Below are 22,562 nucleotides of genomic sequence, written 5' to 3' on the forward strand. Positions count from 1 at the left end.
AAACACATTAATCCTATTTAGCCCCTTCCATATTATATGCTATTCCTATTAATTATTCTTAATTTTACTTACCCTTAAATCCAAAATAATTTTACATAAATATTTAATTCCACCTACTTATTTACCACCTTTCTTCCTTTCCACTCCTTTATGAAACTCAGACCTTTCTCACTGCAACCTCCTTCCTTCTGCATTTAGAATTTCATTTACTAAGGGTCTGCTAATGGTAAATTTAGTGGTTCCTCTTAAAATATTTTTATTTCATTTTCATTAATGAAAAATAACTTTGCTGAGTATACAACTGTCTCAACACATTGACAATATCTTTATCTTCTGAATAGCTTTCTAGAGTTCCTTTGAAAGAAAGGTCTTTTCTCTCTGGCTGATTTCACGTTCCTCTGTATTTTATATTCTCAAGTTTTACTACAATTGTCTTTTATCTAGCCTGTTTGCAAGGTGTTAGGATTCCAGAATGTATAGGTTAAAAAATTAGAAAATGTTAAGATATCATCTCTTCAAATATTTTTGTCCCACTCTCTCTAGAATTCCAATTTCATACAGTTAGTCCTTTTTAGTTCCATAATTTTTATCCTTTTTTTTTTTTTTTTCATATTTTCCATGTCTTTTTCGCCCTGTTCTGAATGATTTCGTATCTACTAGTTCAGAGGTTTTCAAATTTTAGAGGACAACATGGGGTGCCTGGCTGGCTCAGTCAGTTAAGTGTCCAATATCAATATAGGTCACACACAGTTCATGGGTTCATGAGTTTGAGCCCCACATAGGGCTCTCTGCTGTCCGTGAGGAGCCCACTTTGGATCCTCTCTCCCTCTCTTTCTCTGCATCTCCCCTGCTCACTCGCTCTCTCTCAAAAATAAACATTAAAAAAATTTTTTTAGTGTACAACAGAATCATCTGGAAAGCTTGTTGAAACACAAGGTGTCACCCCTCTACAGAATTTTCATTCACAGGGAGGGTAAGGGCCTGAGAGTTTGCCCTATGATTTTGCTACTCTGGGAGCCACATTTTGAAAACTGTTCTAGTTCATTAATTCTCACTTTAGATATGTGACATATGCTATTAAGGTCCATCCATTAAGTTAATATTCTCAATCATTTAAAAATTTTTCTAAAATACATAGCTGCATTTAAACTCTGACTGGTCATTCTTCATAAGTTTATTATGCCCTGATATAAACATGACCAATATGACTATTTTACATTTTGTCTAATAATTCCTAATCTGAGGTCCTTATCTGTCTGTTTTTGCAAGCCTATCCCCACTCATGGGGATAGAGAGAGGGAGACACAGAATCCAAAGCAGGTTAAAGGCTCTGAGCTGTCCGTGCAGAGCCCAATGAGAGGCTCAAACCCATGAACTGTGAGATCATGACCTGAGCCAAAGTTGGATGCTTAACCGACTTAGCCACCCAGGCGACCCTATTTGGTGATTTTTAAATGTGAACTTTATATTTTCCATGGAAAAGTATTTAAATTACTTTTTAAATTACTATTTAAAGTACCAATTACTTTAAATTCCTGTTCATTGAGAGCAGGAATTTCAGGAATTTCCCTTATGTTACTCGGACTCCAGCACCTTCATTAATAATCTCTGTACTTTTTTCCTTCCTTCATTAATCCAATTTCTATCATCCTCCCTTAATTCTATCATCAATTTTTCAATAATTCTGCTTAAAGAACGACATTGCTTTCATGTTTCAAGAAATCAATTTTTTAAAGTTATCAACAAAAGAAGCACAAAGAACAAAGATAAACAGCATTCCAAAAACAAAAATAAGAAAAACACATAAACTTAGACACTTTTTTCCTTTTTTCACGAAGTCATTATAGATTTTACCGATGGTATTTATGGCTTAAGACTAGGAGATTCTCTAAAACCCTGCCATGTTTATGGGACCTGGGATGGACACTGCCAAAAATGGTTTTGAGAAGTGAATAAAGTTGAAGCAGTGATTCCCTAGCAGTTGAAGACTCCTGTTCTTCTCCTTCTTTTTCCCCCCTCTTTCTCTGGTGATCCAGAGCTCTTACTACTTAGAAATCACCCAGACCAGGGGTGCCTTGGTGGCTCAGTCGGTTAAGTGTCGGACTTTGGCTCAGGTCATGATCTCGCATTTCAGGAGTCCGAGCCCCCCGTTGGGCTCTGTGCTGACAGCTCAGAGCCTAGAGACTGCTTCAGATTCTCTCTCTCTCGCTCTCTCTCTCACTCTCTCTTTCCCTCCCTCCCCACTCATGCTCAGTCTCTCTCTCTTAAAAATAAACATTAACAAAAAATTTTTTTTAATCTTAAAAAAATCATTCAGACCATAAGGTGTACCATTCAGACAATGTAGTTAAATTTATTGTCACATAAGAAATGAGCGTGACAAAGTGGTTATTGAGGACAATGCCAATATCAGAACTGGAGGAGTGGATAACACTGTCAAAGTCACAGGAGATAATTTGGCCTGCAGCGTAGCCATGGATACCTACCAACGGTTTTATCTCATCATCTTTGGGAAGGGAGTCCTATCATAGTTAATTTGAGAATTTGATTAAAAGATATCCACATTTATTGCAGAAACATATATACACAAAACTTAAGCATTCAATATTTCAATAGATTTGTAGCCGCTCTGAAACCTTCATAGCGTAAGAAATTCCAAAGATCTTTTTCAACTCTAAAGTTCTTTAACATGGTCCTTAATAGACCTTGCTCAACAAAAAGATAGTCCTTTTGTAGGTGGCAAATTTTGGTTCACAAAATAAATATATTTATAAAATAATTACAATTTCTGCTGTAATCACAAATCATTACAGTGTAAATGTGACTAGTTTCCTAAACTGTAGCAAAGAGTTGAGGCTTTGAAGCCAAACAAAGCTACTTCAGTCTCCACCTAAACTGCTTATTGACTGAGGACTTAGGGAAGTCATGTTATAATAATTTTTTTTTAATGTGTATTTATTTTTGAGAGAGAGAGAGACAGAGTGTGAGTGGGGGAGGGGCAGAGAGACAGGGAGACACAGAATCTGAAGCAGGCTCCAGGCTCTGAGCTGTCAACACAGAGCCCAACATGGGGTTCAAATTCATGAACTGCGAGATCATGACCTGAGCCAAAGTCGGACACTTAACCAACTGAGCCACCCAGGCGCTCCAGGAAGTCATTTTATATAGCTGAGTTTCAATTTCTTCAATTGCAAATACTGATAGATATAAACTATAATGTATATAATGACATGACATGACAACATACACTACTCAGTAAACTGAAATTGCTATTATTATTATGACTTATTGTTTTAGTAAATATATACCAATTTAGGACAATCAAAATTCTAAGTACAAATCATCAATCAGTCAACACAGGTTTGGGGATGTGAATGGCAGACTTACAAGCCCCTTTGCTGTACCATTTTTACCTATGAATTAAGCTGTCTTAAAGAAATACGACATTGGAAAGAAGACAAATTAGGTGCACACCAAAACAGTTTACAGAAGCACGGGTTCCTTCCATTTCTAATTAGACTAAAATGCTTGGGGATAAATAAGTACATGAGAAACTGGCTTGCAAAAAATTAAAGAGGTCATTTCATTATTTAACCGTTATTATACAACAATTTTACACTCTGTAATATAGCATTCAGAAAAATATAATAGAAAAAAGACAACTTAAGAAACAACTACACTGGGGACAGGAATCAGGACTAACAGTAAATGGACGTGAGGAATCTTACTGAGATAAAAGTGTTCTAAAACTGGGAAAGACTTCCACAATAGCAAAGTAGGAACCTCTGAAAATTTGCTACTCCATTGAAGTACTGAAAACACTGCTAACAATGGTCAAAATCAACTTTTTAATAATTCTGAAAATTAACAAAAGTCTTGCAACAATCCAAGAAGAGTCTTAAAAAATTAAAAAATAAAAACTTTCATTAAGAACAGGAATTTATGACATGTGAACTGTCCTTTCCCATTCAACTTCTGCCTAGCTCTACTGAAGCCTTAAAATCCAACAATCTGCCACAGATGGCAGCTGTAAAAACCAACAGCCCTCTACCACTGGACGTGTAGAACAGATTTGAAGCTCCCCAAACAGCCGATCTATACATAAATGTCACTTGTGACCTATCTGGCAGCTCCCTGGAAAAGCTCCATTCTTAAGGCCTGCCTTTATTTAACACATACCCAAACCTTATTCAATATAACATCCTTATCATGAAGTGTTTGTAGAAAACAATCAGCAGCAACATTACAGTTATCTGAGGCAGCAAAACCACTGGAACAAGCAAAAGGCTGACCAAAAAGAAAAAAAGGGGGGGGGGGGGGAGAAAAATTGGGGAGTAAAATATCCATAGGGGCTTGAAAAACTAACATATTCCTGTGAATCTAGAAAGCCTCGTGCATATGCAGAACTACAAAGATGCCCAGAAAATCTCTGAGAACACTCTGATCTCTCACCTCTGGCTGGCAGTGAGGTTCTGTGCCAGGAGGAAGTGAAGGCAGAGGTATAAACTGCTTGGGTACTGAACATGCACCAACATGAAGACAGAACACTCCACGAAGAGTCTTACAGGTTTAAGTCCTTTAAGGAAATTTAAGCCCTTTAAGGAAACCTCTGTTCAGTCATGACCTAACTATTAAGCTAATAAGACAGGAGAGGAATCAGTAGTCACACATAACAATATAAACTTTACAGAACTGGTTCACAATATTACTTGAAAAAGAGTTACAACAACAAATAGCAACAACAATAAGCCTTAGGGAAAGGAAAAAATCTGATCTCCACAGTTGCCACATTGTATCTTTTTAAAGGTCCACTTTTCAATCACACAAAAAAAATGTATATGAGACTAGTAAAAAGCAGAGAAGTATAGACCATATATAGGAAAAAGAAATCAGTCAGTAGAACCTGTCCTTGAGAAATCCCATGTGTTGGACTTAGTGGACAAAGACCTTGATGAATTACAAATATCTTAAAAAATGAAGGAAAATCATATCTCAAGAATTAAAAGAAAGTGTAAGAACAATGTTACACCAAATAAAGAATATCAAGAGAGAAATTATTTAAAAAAAAAAATCAAATAAAGGGTTGCTCAGTTGGTTAAGCATCCAATTTCAGCTCAGGTCATGATCTCATGGTTTGTGAGTTCGAGTCCCACATCAGGCTCTCTGCTGTCAGTGCAGAGCCTGCTTTGAATCCTCTGTCCCCCTCTCTCTCTGCCCTTCCTCTACTCATTCTCTCTCAAAAATAAACACTGAAACTTGTTGGGATGAGCACTGAGTGTAATACATAGGGGATCAATCACTGTAATCTACTCCTGAAATCATTATTGCAGTATATGCTAACTAACTTGGATGTAAATTAAAAATAAATAAGAAAGAAAGAAAGAAAGAAAGAAAGAAAGAAAAGAAAGAAAAGAAAAGAAAAGAAAAGAAAAGAAAAGAAAAGAAAAGAAACATTAAAAAAATAGATATTATAGAGGTGGAAAGTCACTAGAGATTTTAGTAGAAGATTTTAGCAGGCAGGCAGAAGAAACATTCACTGAACTTGAAGACGTGTCACTTGAGATGAAGTCTGAGGAACAGAAAGAAAAAGATTGAATAAAAATGAACAAAACCTCAGAGGCCCTGTGGGACACCATCAAGAATACCAAGTATAGGAGTCTCAGAAAGAAAAAAGACAAAGTGACATAAAGAATGTTTGAACACTGGCTGAAAATTTCCCAAATTTGATCAAAAATATTAATCAACACATCCAGTAGCTCATCAGATTCTAAGCAGGAAAGCACAGAAATCCATATGTATACACATTATAGTCAATATGCCGAAAGACAAGGAGAGACTCTTTAAAACAGCAAGAAAATAACAATTCATCACGTACAAGGGAACTCCAATAAGATTAAGAGCTTATCAGAAACCTTGAAGACAAGAAGGCAATGAGATGACACATTCAAAATGCTGACAGAAATGACTGGGCCATTAAATAAAAACTCAGAGAAGTCATCTCTAATAGACATGTCCTATAATATTGAATGGAAGACCTCAGATTGAATTGAGGAACACTTGACAGCAACTGGAATAAACACAAAGAAATAAAGAACACCAGTAACAGTAATTACATAAAGATAAAAGAGATTACAAATATGTTTTTATTTGCAAGTCTATTCTTCTCTAACTTAAAAGATAAAGAAACAAAGGATCAAGAAAGGAAAGGAAATAATTATAAAACCATGTTAACGGGCTTAAGTGTATAAAGATGTAATTTGTACAACAACAGTGGCATCAAGGAGAAGGGAAGGAATGGCATTATATTGGAGAAATATTTTTTACATTGTTTTGAGAGAGAGTGCACATGCACTTGAGTGTTGGGGTGGGGGGGTGATAGAGAGATTCAGAGAGAGAGAGACAGAATGAATGTTAAGCAGGCTCCATGTCCAGCACGGAGCCCAGTACAGGGCTCAATTTCACAGCCATGACCTGAGCCATGACACATCACGACCTGAGCCACAATCAAGAGTCAGACACTTAAGGCGCCTGGGTGGCTAAGTCAGTTGAGTATCTGACTCTTGATTTCGGCTCAGGTCATGATCCCAGGGTTGTTGGACCCTGTGTTGAGCATGGAGCCTGCTTAAGATTCTCTCTCTCTCTCCCTCTGCCCTTCTGCCCTGCTTGCACACACGCTCTCGCGCTCTCTCTTTCAAATAACAAAATTAAAAAAAAAAAGAGTCAAACTTTTAACTAAGTTACCCAGGTGTCCCTTTACAATTTTAAATTAAGTTGATATTGATCGAAATTCAGTTCTTTTTAATTAATGTGTTAATTTTAATCTGTAACAAAAACACCAAAAATCCCACAAGAATTATAACAGAGGAAGAGAATTAAAAGTGAATGCTATAAAATATTTAACATAAAAGAAGGAATCAATGGAGGAACAGAAAAACAAAAATACCCTCTGTATTTTTTTAAAAGGCAAAATAGCAAACAGGTTCTTAATAAGAATTGGCAATGCAAATTTAGGCAGAGGCTAGCAGAACAGGGTGGGTCAGGGGATGGGAGGGAATAGGGGCAGACAGAGCAGAATGCAAAAATAAGTTGTCTGCACAGAGACACACTTTAGATTCAAATACACAAATAAATTGAGGGTAAGACATGGAAAATGCAAGTTAACCAAAAAAAGAACAAAAGTATAGCAACATTTATAACAGACAAAAAATATTTTAGATCAAAAATTGTTCCTGGACCCAAAAAGGAATCTTTTATACTGATAAAAGGGTCAACTTGTCATTAAGACATAAAAATTATAAACATATATGTACAAAACTACAGAGACTCAACATTAAAAGTAAAAACTAACAAAACTGAAGACAGAAACAGACAAATCAAAAATAATAAGAGACTTCAAAGCTTCAATTCTAATAACAGGACAAGTGAACAACTGCACAGAAGATCAACAAGGAAATACAGGAAATAAACAATACTACAAGCCAACTAGATCTAAGACACATTGATAGAATGATCCACTAACAGGACAGTACACATTCTTCTCAAATTCTCAAGTGAACATTCTCCATCACAGACTATATGCTGGGTCACAAAATAAGCCTCACTAAATTTAAAAGGACAGAAATCATATTAAGTATGTTCTCCAACTGCAAGAGAATTATATATTAGGAAAGGAAATTCAGGAAATTCACAACTGTGCGGAAATTAACACACTCTAAAATAACAGATCAAGGAAGAAATCAAAAGAGAAATTAGAAAATGCTTTGAGATGAATGAAAATAAAAGACAACATATACAATGTCAGGGATTCAGCTAAAACAGTACTCAGAGGAAAATTTATAGTTGTAAATATATATATATAAATATATATAAATATTATAATTTATATTATATTATAATATAAATTATAATTATAATAATTATAATAATTATATAAATAAATATAATAATAAATATATAATAATAATTAATAAATAAATAATAAATTATAATTATAATTATATAAATTATATTATTATATAATTATATAATAATTTATATAATAATTTATATAATTATATAAATATAATTATAATTAATAATAAATATAATTATATAATTATATTATAATATAAATATTATATAAATATATATATGTATATATACATACATACAAAGAAAGACAACGTATCAATAACCTAACCTCCTACCTTCAAAAACTGGAAAATTTAAGAGCAAACTGAACACAACAAAATGAAAGAAAAAAATTAAACCAGAAATAAATGAAATAAATGGAAACCAGAAGCACACAAGAGAAAATCAGCTAAATCAATAGTTGATTCTTTATAAAAATCAATGAAACGGACACGTGTTTAGCTAAAAGAACAAAAAGAAGACTAACAGTACTGAAATCAGGAATAAAAGAAGGAACATTATAAAAATTATAATACTATAAGGGAAGAGAATGAATACTTTAAACACTATACCAACAAATTGGATCATCGCAAGGACATAAATTCCTAGAAAGATACAAACTACCAAACAGACATAAGAAAAAAAATTTTAATATAAACTGATGAAAAGTAATGACATTGAACTGTAATTTAAAAACTACCCACAAAGAAAGGACAAGAGCCAACTGGTTTCTTGGTAAATTCTACCACAGAGAAAGAATTAACAATTCTTCACAAACTCCAAAGTAATAGAAAATGGAGGAACACTTCCAACTAATTCTATTAAGCCAGTACTATCCTGATATCAAAATCACACATGAAAAGAAAACAAAACCAAAGACTAATGTCACTCATAAATACAGAGGAAAAAAAATCAACAAAAACTGAATAATCCGGTAACATATAATAACGATTATGCTTTATGACCAAGTGGGATTCATCACAGAAATTCAAGGTTGATTTAATATAAGAAACTAATCAATATACTACACCGTATTAAAAGAATAAAGAATAAAAACCACAGAAGCACCTCAAAAGATGCAGAAAAAGCATTTGGCAAAATTCAGCTTCCAGTTTAAAGATATGTTGACATATGCTAAATACTACTTCATGATGAAAACAATCAGAAAGAATAAAAGGAAACTTCCTCAAGCTGATAAAGGCAATTACAAAAAACTCACAACATCATACTTAATGGTTAAAGACTAAATAAATGCCTTCCACTTAAGATCAGTAAGATAGAGAAGTCCATTCTCATAGTATCTATTCAACATTGTACAAAGGGTTCTGGTTAGGGCAATTAAGCAAGAAAAAGAAATAAAAGGCATCAGAATTCAAAGGAAGAGGTAAAACTATATTTACCAATGACATAATCATGCATATAGAAAATTTTTTAAATCCACTAAAAACACTAAAAATAAGAGTTCAGCAAAGTTGCAGGATACAAGATCTATATAAAAAAGTTCAATTGTATTTCTATACACTAGCACAAATAATATGGAAATGAAATTAAGAGCAATTCCATTCACAACACCAAAGAGTATTAAATAGTTTGGAATAAATTAAACAGAAGTTTAAAAGTTAGTATAAAAGTTAGAAAATATTGTGAACAAAATTAAAGAATCCTAAATAACTTTAAAGACATCCCATATTTATGGACTGGAAACCTAACATTGTTAAGATATGAGACTAAACCATAAAGAAATAGAAACTGTGAAAAGACCATTAACTAGTAAGGAAATTTAATCAGTAATCAAAAATTTCGTGACAGGTGTGCCAGTTGGTTAAGGGTCCAACTTCGTCTCAGGTCAAGATCACATAGTTTACGGGTTTGAGCCCTGCGTCAGACTCTGAGCTATTAGAGCTAGAGTCTGCCTCTGATTCTGTGTCTCCCTCTCTTTCTGCTCCTCCCACACTTGCACTCTGTCTCTCTCTCAAAAATAAATAAACATTAAAACAAATTTAAAAAAAAAATTTTGTGACAGAGTAAAGCCATGGACCTGATGGCTTCAATGGTGAATTCTACCAAACACTTAAAAGAAAAAGTAACACAGGGACACCTGGGTAGCTCAGTCAACTGAACATGACTCTTGATTTTGGCTCAGGTCATGATCTCATGGGTTTGTGGGTTTGAGCCCTGCGTCAGGCTCCATGTTGACAGCGTGGAGCCTGCTTAGGATTCTCTATCTCCCTCTCCCTCACTAAAAAATAAACAAACAGAAGGAAGGGAGGGAGGGAGGAAAATTAACACCAATCCTTCTCAAACTTTTCCAAAAACTTGAAGAGCAAAGACACCCTAACTCATACTGGGAAGCCAACATTACCCTGTTATAGCAACACCAGACAAAGATGCTACAAGAAAAATACAGACCAATATCACTTATGACCACTATTGTAAAGTTCCTCAACAAAATACTAGCAAACCAAATTCAAAAGCCTACTAAAAGGATTAAACACCACAGCCAAGGAGGGGATTTATTCCTGGAACACAAGGATACAAAAAAATCAATCAATATTATATACCACATTAACAGAAAAAAGCCAAAAAACAAAAACAAACAACAAATAACAACAAAAAACACATAATCATCTCAACTGATGCAAGAAATCTGATAAAATTCAACAATCTTTCACGATAAAAATACTCAAACTACAAATAAAAGGAAACTACCTTAACATAATAAATGCCATATTTTCAAAACTGAAAGCTTTTCCTCTAAGATATGGAACAAGGCACCCGCTTTCACTACTTTTATTCAACATAGTACAGGAAGTACTAGCCAGACCAATTAGGATAGAAAAATAAGTAAAAGGCATCCAAATTGGAATGTAAGGAGTAAACCTCTTTCACTGATGATATGATCTTATATATAGAGAACCCTAAAAGATTCCACACTCACAAAAAGAATCTGTTCCACACACATACAAAAATTAAGCAATGACAGGATACAAAATTAACGCACAAAAATCAGGTGCTTGTCTATACACAACAATGAACAATCTGGAAAGGAAATTACAAAAGCAATTCCACTTAAAATAGCATCAAACAGAATGGAATACTCAGGAATTAAGTTAACCACAGTGGTGCAAGACCTGTACATACACTGAAAACTACAAAACACTGCTGAAAGAAATTAAAGAGGATATTCATAAATGGAGACACATCCCCTATTGATGGATTAGGAAACTTAATATTGCTAAGATATTAATACTACCCAAAATGATGTACAGATTCAATGCAAGCCTTATCTAAATTTCAATGGTGTTTTCAGAAAAAAAATAGAAAAACCCTTACCAAAATTTATATGAAATCTCAAGGGACTCCAAATAGTCAAAAATTTTTTTCAAAAAGAATAAGCTACAGGACTCACACTTCCTGATTTCAAAACTTACTACAAAGCCACAGTAATCAAATCAACATGGTACTGACATACAGCAGACATATAGAATAAATGAATAGAGACCTCAGAACTAAACTTATGCATGTGAAGTAAAATAATTTTTGCATGGGTGCCATGACCATAAAATAGGAAAAGGACAGTCTTTTCAACAAGAACACTAACAAAATGATACCCACATGCAAAGGATGAAGTTGGACCCTTAATAATACTTTATACCTAAGTTAACTCAAAAGTGGATCAAAATCTTCAATTTAAGACAAAAATCCATAAAATTCTTAGAAGAAAACATAGGGCAAAAGCTTCACAACACTGGATTTAGCAATGATTTCCTGGATGTGTGTTTTAAAGACAGTCAATAAGGGGCACCTGAGTGGCTCAGTCGGTTAAGCGTCCGACTTCAGCTCAGGTCACGATCTCGCGGTCCGTGAGTTCGAGCCCCGCGTCGGGCTCTGGGCTGATGACTCAGAGCCTGGAGCCTGCTTCCGATTCTGTGTCTCCCTCTCTCTCTCTCTGCCCCTCCCCCATTCATGCTCTGTCTCTCTCTGTCTCAAAAAGAAATAAAACGTTAAAAAAAAATTTTTTTTAATAAAAAAATAAAAAATAAAGACAGTCAATAAAAGAAAAAAAAATTGGCAAATTAAACTTCATGAAGATTAAAAATTTGCATGCATCTCTAGTGTTGCTAGATTCTACCAACAGAGTAAAAAGGTAACATAAAGGATGGGACAAAATATTTGCAAATCATTTATCTTAAAAGGAGTTAATATCCATAATATATACAGAACTTGTAAAACTCATCAACATAAAAACAAACCACCCAATTCAAAAATGAGCTAAGGACTTCAAGAGACATTTCTCTAAAGACAGGCAAATGATCAATAAGTACTGAAACTTTGCTCAACATCAGTAATTATAAGGAAATACAAATCAAAATCACAATGAGATAAAACTTCATATCCATTAGGATGGCTATTATCAAAAAACAAAAACAAAAGAAAAAAATAACAAGTGTTGGTGAGTAGTTGGAGAAATTGGAATCTTTGTGTACAGTTGACAAGAATGAAAAATAGTACTGCTGCAGTGGGATACAGTATGGTGGTTACCCAGTGGGTAATTACCATAGGATCCAACAATTTCATTCCTGGGTATATACTTAAAAGAACCAAAAGCAGAGTCCAGAAGAGATATTTGTACACCCATGTTCATAGCAGTATATTTGCAACAGAAAAACATAAAAAGCAACCAAAGTGTCCACTGATGAATGGATAAGCAAAATGTGGTATCTACATACATCAAGTATTATTCAGCCTTATAAAGGAAGGACATTCTGACTTTATGCTACAACATGGATTAATCCTTGAAACATTATAGTAAGTAAGCCAGACACAAAAAGACAAATATCGTATGATTCGACTTTTAAGAGGTACCTAAAGTAGTCAAAATCATAGAGACAGAAGTGGACAGGAGGGGGGAAGAGAGAGATGTTGTTTAATAGGTAGAATTAGTTTTACAAGACAAAAAGAAATTGGTGGCGATGATGGTTGCACAACAGTATGAATGTAATTTAATAGCACTGAACTACACACTTAAAATGGTAAATTTTGTTATGTGTATTTTACCACAATAAAAAATTAAGATGATAATACTAAACAGATCTACGGATTCTATATAATCTCTATCAAAATCTCTACTGCCTTTTTGCAGAAACTGACAGGCTTACCCTAAAATTTATATTCAAATGCAAATGACCTAGAATAGTCAAAGCAATCCTGGTAAAGAAAAACCAATTTGGAGAACTCACAATTCCCCAATTTCAAAACTTACTTTATCACTACAATAATCAATGCTCCCAGCATACGGACAGACACATAAATCAATGGAATAGAATACAGAATCCCAGAAAGAGACTCACACAAATATGTCCAATGGATTTTGACAAAAGTGCAAAAGCAATTCAATACAGGAAAAACACTTATTAACAAACTATGCTGGGCACCATTGGACACCCATAGGCATGCATAAATAAATAAACAAACAAACAAACAAACAAACCTTCACTCTAAGCCTCACATCTTATCCAAAATTAAGTCAAAATGGATCACGGACTTTAGTGTAGAACAACAAAACATTTATTAGGGAAAGAAAAAAACAAGAGAAAATCTTTGGGATCGAGACCCAGAAAAAGAATACTAGACTTGACACTGAAAATATGATCCATAAAAGGAAAAACCGATAAATTGGGCTTGATCAAATTTTAAGTTTTGCTCAAGTGGTATAACCACTCTATTAAACAGTATGGAGATTTCTCAAAAAGTTAAAAATAGAACTACCCTATGATCCAGCAATTGCACTACTAGGTATTTACCCACAGGATATAAAAATACTGATTTGAACAGGTAAATGCACTTCAATGTTTACAGCAGCATTATCAACAATGGCCAAACTATGGAAAGAGCTCAAATCTCCATCAACTGCTGAATGGATAAAGAAGATGTACACACACACACACACACACACACACACACGCACACACACACACACACACAGGAATATTACTCAGTCATCCAAAAGAGTGAAATCTTGTCATTTGCAATGATATGGATGGAGCTAGAGTGCATTACACTAAGCAAAATAGTCTGACAGAGAAAGACAAATACCGTATGATTTCACTCATATGTGGAATTTGACAAAACAGATGAACATATGGGGGTGGGGAGAAAAAAACGAGAGGGAAACAAACCATAAAAGACTCTGAAACATAAAGAATAAACTGAGGGTTGATGGAGGGATTTGGGTGGGGGATGGGATAGATAGGTGATAGCTATTAGGAGGGCACTTGTTATGATGAGCACTGGGTGTTGTATATAAGTGATGAATCAATCACTGAATTCTCCTGAAACCAATATTGCTGTAGGTTAACTAACTAGAATTTAAAATAAAATTGGAAAATAAATTAAATAAAAAATAAAATAAACTAATAAATAGAATAGAACCAAACTTTTCCTCTATGCAAAACCCTACTCAAAGGATAAGGACAAGCTTTAGACTGACAAAATATTTGCACAATATATATACCTGACAAAGAGCTAGTATTCAGGATATAGAACTCTCAAAACTCAATAGTTTAAAAAAAAACTCCAGGGTCATCTGGGTGGTTCAGTAGGTTAAGCATCTGACTCTTGATTTCAGTTCAGGTCATGATCTCATGGTTTGTGACTTCAAGCCCTGCATCAGGCTCTGCGCTGACAAAGTGGAGCCTCTTGGGATTCTCCGTCTCCCTCTCTCTACTCCTACATCTCTCTTTCTCTCTCTCTCAAAATTAATAAACTTAAAAAAAGAAACTCCAATTTAAAATGTATAAAACACATCAAGAAACATTTCATCAAAGATTTATAGATGGCAAATAAATACATGAAAAGATGTTAAGCATCATCATTACTGGGGAAATGTAAATTAAAACTCCAATGATACAATCCTCAACAAGATACGAGACAACCAGATCCAATACTATGTTAAAAAAATAATTCACCACGACCAAGTGGAATTTATACCTGGCATGCAGGGCTGGTTCAATATCCACAAAACAATCAAGGTGATACATCACATCAATAAAAGAAAGGAAAAGAACCACATGATCCTCTCAATAGATGCAGAGAAAGCATTTGACAAAATACAGCATCCTTTCTTGACAAAAACCCTCAAGAAAGTAGGGACAGAAGGATCATACCTCGAGATCATAAAAGCCATATATGAAAGACACATCACTAATATCATTCTCAAAGGGGAAACACTGAGAGCTTTCCCCCTAAGCTCAGGAAAAAGACAGTGATGTCCACTCTAGCCACTATTATTCAACATAGTATTGGAAGCCTTAGCCCCAGCAATCAGACAACACAAAGAAATAAAAGGCATCCAAATCAGCCAGCACGAGGTCAAACTTTCATTCCTTGCAGATGACATGATACTCTATATGGAAAACCCAAAAGGTTCCACCAAAAAACTGCTAGAACTGATCCATGAATTCAGCAAAGTCGCAGGACATAAATTCAATGCACAGAAATAAGTTGCATTCCTATACACCAATAATGAAGCTACATAAAGAGAAATCAAGGAATCCATCCCATTTACAATTCCACCAAAAACCATAAAATACCTAGGAATAAACCTAACCAAAGAGGTGAAAATTCTGTACACTGAAAACTACAGAAAGCTTATGAAACAAATTGAGGAAGACACAAAAAAATGGAAAAATATTCCATGCTCCTGGATAGGAAGAACAAATATTGTTAAAATGTCAATATTACCCAAAGCAATCTATACATTCAATGCAGTACCTATCAAAATAACACCAGCATTCTTCACAGAGCTAGAACAAACAATCCTAAGATTTGTATGGAACCAGAAAAGACCCCAAATAGACAAAGCAATCTTGAAAAAGAAAACCAAAGCTGGAGACATCACAATCCCAGACTTCAAGCTGTATTACAAAGCTGTAATCATCAAGACAGTATGATACTGGCATAAAAACAGATACTCAGGTCAATGGAACAAAATAGAGAACTCAGAAATGGACCCTCAAACCTGAGGCCAACTAATCTTTGACAAAGCAGGAACAAATATCCAATGGAATAAAGGCAGTCTCTTAGAGGAACCCTAGGCTTTCCGTGTTCTTCAAACACAGCTGTTTTGAGGTCAGATCACTTGGAACGATCTGAGGACTGATTAGCAAAAGGATCTTCAAGATTGGAGGGAGACAATGTGTAAGTGCTGCAAGGCTTATTTTAACAACCAAATCAAAGCGCACCTAGTTATAGGTCCAAACACTTCCCACTGCAAGCAAGGAGGAGCTCTACAGAGGATTGACATGGGGGAAAGAGCAGTGAAAACTCCAAGAGCATACACAGCATATACCAGAAACATTTCCTGAAGTGCCAGGCCCTGGACAGTGTATGACCCCTTTTAAATACAGCATTACTCTCAGGTGCAGGAAACATAATAAGCTTTCAAAACACACAAAAGACAGAAACTTAGCCAAAATGACAAGATGGAAGAATTCTCCCTAAAAGAAACGTCAAAACGAAATCACAGCCAGGGACTTGCTCAAAATTGGTTTGTGGGACAATACTGAAAGAGGTAAAATACTTGCAATGAGATTATCAGGAGAAAAAAGAGGCAATGGAGCAGAAAAACAATTGAGAAAATGATGACCACAAGTTGCCCAAACTTGGTAAAGACATAAATTTAAAGATTCAAGAGCCTTGGTGATCCCTAAAAAGATAAAGAGACAGAAAACTCCACCTAGAAGTACCATAGTCAAATTATTGAAGACCAAAAATAAAAGAGAAAACCTTGAAAGCAGCCAAAGAAAAAGACACAATCTAATAAGATAGACCATGAATTCAGAGGACTGCATACTTCACAAAAACAATAGACACAGACAGTAGAATTTGAAATGCTAAAAGAAAACAACCTACAATTCTATATGTAGGAAAACTATCTTTCCATAATGAAATTAAAATAAAGACAAATAAAACTACGATAATTTATCTCAAAAAAATCCTACATTATAAGAAAAACCAAACAAAGTTCTTCAGGTTGAAAGAAAATTATACCAGATGGAAACTTACAGTGTTCCTGCTGCACCCTGTGCTGATGAAGCCAAACTTGGGGCAGCTGGTAAAGAAGAAATGGTTACTAACTCCAGCACCACAAAACAGGGTAAAGAAGAGTTGATTTGAAGTTGAAAGTCAAATAATTGATAATTGGTACACTGATGTAGAAAATTTTCTTTTGATTCTAATTTGCTGAAAATGTATACCAAGAGTAAGCATTAAACATTGTCAAATGCAAAAAAAAATAAATAAAAAATAAAGACACTCTCTTCAGCAAATGGTGCTGGGAAAACTGGACAGTGACATGCAGAAAAATGAACCTGGACCACTTTCTTACACCATACACAAAAATAAACTCAAAATGAATGAAAGACCTAACAAAAGATAGGAAGCCATAAAAATCCTCGAGAGAAAGCAGGCAAAAACCTCTTTGACCTCAGCTGCAGCAACTTCTTACTCAACACGTCTCTGGAGACAAGGGAAACAAAAGCAAAAATGAACTATTGGACCTCATCAAAATAAAAAACTTCTGCACAGTGAAGGAAACCGTCAACAAAACTAAAAGGCAACCGACAAAATGGGAGAAGATATTTGCAAACAACATATCAGATAAAGGGTTAGTATCCAAAATCTATAGAGAACTTATCAAACTCAACACCCAAAACACAAATAATCCAGTGAAGAAATGGGCAAAAGACATGAATAGACACTTCCCCAAAGAAGACAACCAGATGGCCAACTGACACATGAAAAAATGCTCAACATCATTCATCATCAGGGAAATACAAATCAAAACCACAATGAGATACCACCTCACACCTGTCAGGATAGCTAACAACTCAGGCAACAGATGTTGGTGAGGATGCTGAAAAAGAGGATCTCATTTGCACTGCTGGTGGGAAGGCAAACTGGTGTGGCCACTCTGGAAAACAGTATGGAGGTTCCTCAAAAAATTAAAAATAGAACTACCCTACGACCCAGCAATTGCACTACTAGGTATTTATCCAAAGGATACAAGTATGCTGTTTCGAAAGGACACATGCACCCCAATGTTTATAGCAGCACTATCAACAATAGCCAAAGGATGGAAAGAGCTCAAATGTCCATTGATGGATGAATGGATAAAGAAGATGTGGTATAGGGGTGCCTGGGTGGCTCAGTCGGTTGAGCCTCCGATTTCAGCTCAGGTCATGGTCTCACAGTTCATAAGTTCAAGCCGTGCATCGGGCTCTGTGCTAACAAACAGCTCAGAGCCTGGAGCCTGCTTCCGATTCTGTGTCTCCTTCTCTCTCCCCATCCCCTGCTCATGCTCTGTCTCTGTCTCTCAAAAATAAATAAATGTTAAAAAAAAAAAAAGATGGGTACATACATATATATATATATATATATATATATATATATATATACACACATACATACACATATATACATACATACATACAATGGAGTATTACTTGGAAATCAAAAAGAATGAAATCTTACCATTTGCAACTACGTGGATGGGACTAGAGGGTATTATGCTAAATGAAATTACTCAGTTGGAGAAGGACAAAAATCTTATGACTTCACTCATATGAGGGCTCTAAGATAAAAAAGATAAACATAAGGGAAGGGAAACAAAATAATATAAAAACAGGGAGGGGGACAAAACAGAAGAGACTCTTAAATATAGAGAACAGAGGGTTGCTGGGGAGGGGGGGATGGGCTAAATGAGTAAGGGGCTTAAGGAATCTACTCCTAAAATCATTGTTGCACCATGTGCTAACTTGAATGTAAATTATATATATGTGTGTGTGTGTGTGTGTGTGTATATATATATATATATATATATATATATATATATATATCTCCAATAATATATCATTACACACTTACCAAAGCAGCATAAACAAAAGTCACAACACCAAGTGCTGGTAAAGACATACAGAAACCAGATTCTGAATAAACTGCCAATACAAATGTAAAAATGGTAATACAGTCTCCGTGAAAACACTTTGGCAATTTCTTATAAAACTGAAGTTGTAACTACCATATAACCCAACAACAACCTTCCTGACCAATTATCTTAAAGAAGTGAAGACTACACTCACACAAAACCTATACACAAATATTCATAGTAGCTCTATTCATACTAACTTAGATGTCCTTCAACGATGAAAGGGTTAAACGAACTGTTGTACATCCATACCATGAAATGTTACTCAGCAATAAGAACAATTTATACACGCAACAATCTGGATGAATATCTAGAGAATTATGCTGATTTTAAAAGGTCAACCCTGGGGCACATGGGTGGCTAGTCAGCTAAGTGTCTGAGTCTCAGTTTTGGCTCAGGTCATGATCTCAGGGTCATGAGATGGAGTCCCACATCCATCTGGCTCCACAATGGGCATGTAGCCTGCTTAAGATTCTCTCTCTCCCCACCAAAAAAAAAAAAAAAAATTCTCTTCCTCTCCCTTTGCCCCAACCCGCTTGCATGCACACACACTCTCAAAAAATGAATAAAAATAAAAATAAAAATAAAAAACAAAATAAAAAGTCAACCCCAAAAGGTTACATATGTGATTCCATTTATACAGCATTTAAAATATATATATACATTTTTTTATTTTTTTCAATATATGAAATTTATTGTCAAATTGGTTTTCATGCAACACCCAGTGCTCATCCCAAAAGGTGCCTTCCTCAATACCCATCGCCCACCCTCCTCTCCCTCCCACCCCCCATCAACCCTCAGTTTGTTCTCAGTTTTTAACAGTCTCTTATGCTTTGGCTCTCTTCCACTCTAACCTCTTTTTTTTTTCTTCCCCTCCCCCATGGGTTTCTGTTAAGTTTCTCAGGATCCACATAAGAGTGAAAACATATGGTATCTGTCTTTCTCTGTATGGCTTATTTCACTTAGCATAATACTCTCCAGTTCCATCCATGTTGCTACAAAGGGCCATATTTCATTCTTTCTCATTGCCACGTAGTACTCCATTGTGTATATAAACCACAATTTCTTTATCCATTCATCAGTTGATGGACATTTAGGCTCTTTCCGTAATTTGGCTATTGTTGAGAGTTATACAGCATTTTTTAACAGTATTAAAAAGAAATGGAAACCAGATTAGTTGTTCCTAGTGCCTATGGAAGGAGTAGGAGCAGGAAGGAACTACATGTGGCTATAATATAAAAGGTAATTATAATGAATCTTTGTGAAGATGGAAGTGTTCTGTATCGTGACAGTACCCAATGTCATATATCTGGGCTGTGCTACTATACCATAGTTTTATAAGATCTTAGCATTAGAAGACACTGGGCAAAGGGTATACAAGATGTCTCTATATTATTTCTTACAATTCCATCATGGGAATCCATAATTATCTCAAAATAAATAGTTTAATTTTAAATAATGATGCTACAAAGTATACTAACATGCAAAAGATATTTATGACATACTGTTAATTTAAAAGCAGGTTACAGAATAATAATTATAGTGTATAACATAATTTTGGTGTATGTTGTGTGTATGTTTATACAAGTACATAAAAGGACTTCCTGAATGCTTATTTAGATACATCTATCACTAGATGAGTGGGATTTAGGTGATTTCAATTTTCGCATATGCCTATTTATATTTTTATTTATCAATAATATGTATGAATGACTTTTCTAACATGAAAGTGAGATTACTCTTTATTTTTTAAATGTACTTTCCATGAACACAGACTAAAAGCAATACTTTGAACGTATGGGTCACACAATAATTGACAGTTAAAGTTACATCTGTTCTGAAGAGAAAAAGTGATTAATACAGGTTCTATGGAAGACAAATTAATTTTGAAAGAAATTATTTTAACAACTTACATAATAGGCTGTGCTGGCTGTTGGGTGACAGGAGCACTAACATAAGCTGCAGGCTGTCCTCCCATCATTCCCGGACCATCTTAAAAGAAAACAAACACATTTATTTCACAGAACCCGTGTATTAACACTTTATCCATAAAGAAAAAGTCACATACTAAAAATGTCACCTAAGGAAAAAATTCCGTATTTCCTTCTCAGTTAGGAGTGAGCAAAGAGCATTGCAAGAAACCACAAAATAGTTATTTCTTAAAGCTAAACAAAAAAGAAATAACTAAGCGATATAGTTGAGTTTTAAAATAGGACATTTTTAAGTCAATAAACATGTAACATTTGAATTAAGTAAAGCTGTGCTTTTCCAACTTATTTATTTTTGCTTACAAAAAAAAATAATTTTCCTGACTGAACCACTAGGAAAACATGTTTACCCTATAGATAACTTACAATAAGCAAGACTGGGATCCAAAGTATTCCTGGCCCCATAAAAATAGTACGCATCATCATAAGGAGTCCGATAATTAGCAGCCAAAGGTGGTAGCAGGGGAGGAGGAGGCAGAGGTGCAATCCTGTATCAAAAGAAAATTGGAAAAATTTTCTCATATTTCACTGCAATGTTTTTTAAATCAAGGCATAATTCTTTTGCAAAAATGTTATTGAAAATGTAACTGCTGCTTTAGAAAAGCCACCATCTTGCTTTAATCTCATCAAAAATAAGGATTCAAAAAGCAAAAAATACACTACCAAATTTCAGAATCTAAGGCGCAATACTTATATGACAAAAACTTTGAATAATAATCAATTAACATCTAATTAGTCAGTATATGCAAGTATTGAACAAATATGGTCCCTGTCCCTCAGGAATAACACAAAAATAAACAGACAATTAAAGCACACCATGGAAGTGAAACAATACAAATAGACATGAGGTGCTGTAGGAACATGGAGCAGGGATATTTAAATCAGATAGGGGTAAGGAGGAAAGAATAAGTAAGGCTTTCTAGAAAAGAGAATGCTTCAGCCATGTTGCTGGAGTAACAGAGAGGACAGTGCAGGAAGAAAAAGCAAAGAGGTATAAAACAGGTTTATAAATGGTTCCATTTGACTGGCAGGTAAAAGGTGTATTTTTCTAATTGTAAAATAACTTAATTGTTCTTTCAAAGGAAGTCAACCATAATGTAAACAAAAACAACTTATATATCAACAGTAAAGTCTTGGCATAATGTTTTCTGTTTCATGAAGTTAAAATGTTTTAAAAACCTCTACCTCAGCACTTCATTGCTGATTAGCAAGTATCTATTTCCACCAAGGCAATATTTTCCAATACTGGAAAAGGCAAATTGGAAAAGGCAAATTCATTTAGATGACCAGAAAGGGAAAAAGGGGCATCCTAGAATGTTTTACTTTTGAGTGTATCTTAACAGGTTATCCCTTGTTGTATACTTCAAAATAATTCTGAAGAGCTAAGAAGTCATTAAAGTTCTCTCCAGTCATGAATATTTTTCACAACTTACTGGTCACTCAGTGTGTCTAACCTTATTATCCTCACTGCACAAATACGTCAACAAAGTAGTTAAGAAACTGCTATGAAAGGAAACTGTCAACATCATTAAATCTTAAATTTGTATAGAGATTTATATAAAATTTGATCCTTACAACAACCCTGTAACTATAGGTAAGAAAAACTAACTACTATTTCACTTTTACAAATGAGAAAACTAAAGTTTAATAAGGTGTGGTTTTCCCAAAATCCAGACAGTGGAGCTAACCATTTTAAT

At 34.7% G+C, this 22,562-nt stretch overlaps 1 protein-coding gene across 15 annotated transcripts in view; it reads right to left on the minus strand.

The window, feature by feature from the left end:
• The window catches only part of CSPP1 (centrosome and spindle pole associated protein 1), a 154,401-nt gene that overhangs the window by 54,732 nt on the left and 77,107 nt on the right, over positions 1-22,562 (minus strand). For all 15 annotated transcript variants that reach the window (XR_007458598.1, XM_049633645.1, XM_049633654.1 and 12 more), the window contains 2 exons: positions 21,232-21,353; positions 20,791-20,869 (listed from right to left, as the gene is read on the minus strand). Coding sequence is in view for 14 of the 15 variants with exons in the window: in XM_049633645.1 (XP_049489602.1) it covers positions 20,791-20,869; positions 21,232-21,353 (201 nt within the window). In the remaining variant the exon portion in view is untranslated. The remainder of the gene's footprint in view (positions 1-20,790; positions 20,870-21,231; positions 21,354-22,562) is intronic.

The sequence above is a fragment of the Panthera uncia genome, chromosome F2 (genome assembly GCF_023721935.1).
Source record: "Panthera uncia isolate 11264 chromosome F2, Puncia_PCG_1.0, whole genome shotgun sequence".
In the NCBI taxonomy this organism is placed as follows: domain Eukaryota; kingdom Metazoa; phylum Chordata; class Mammalia; order Carnivora; family Felidae; genus Panthera; species Panthera uncia.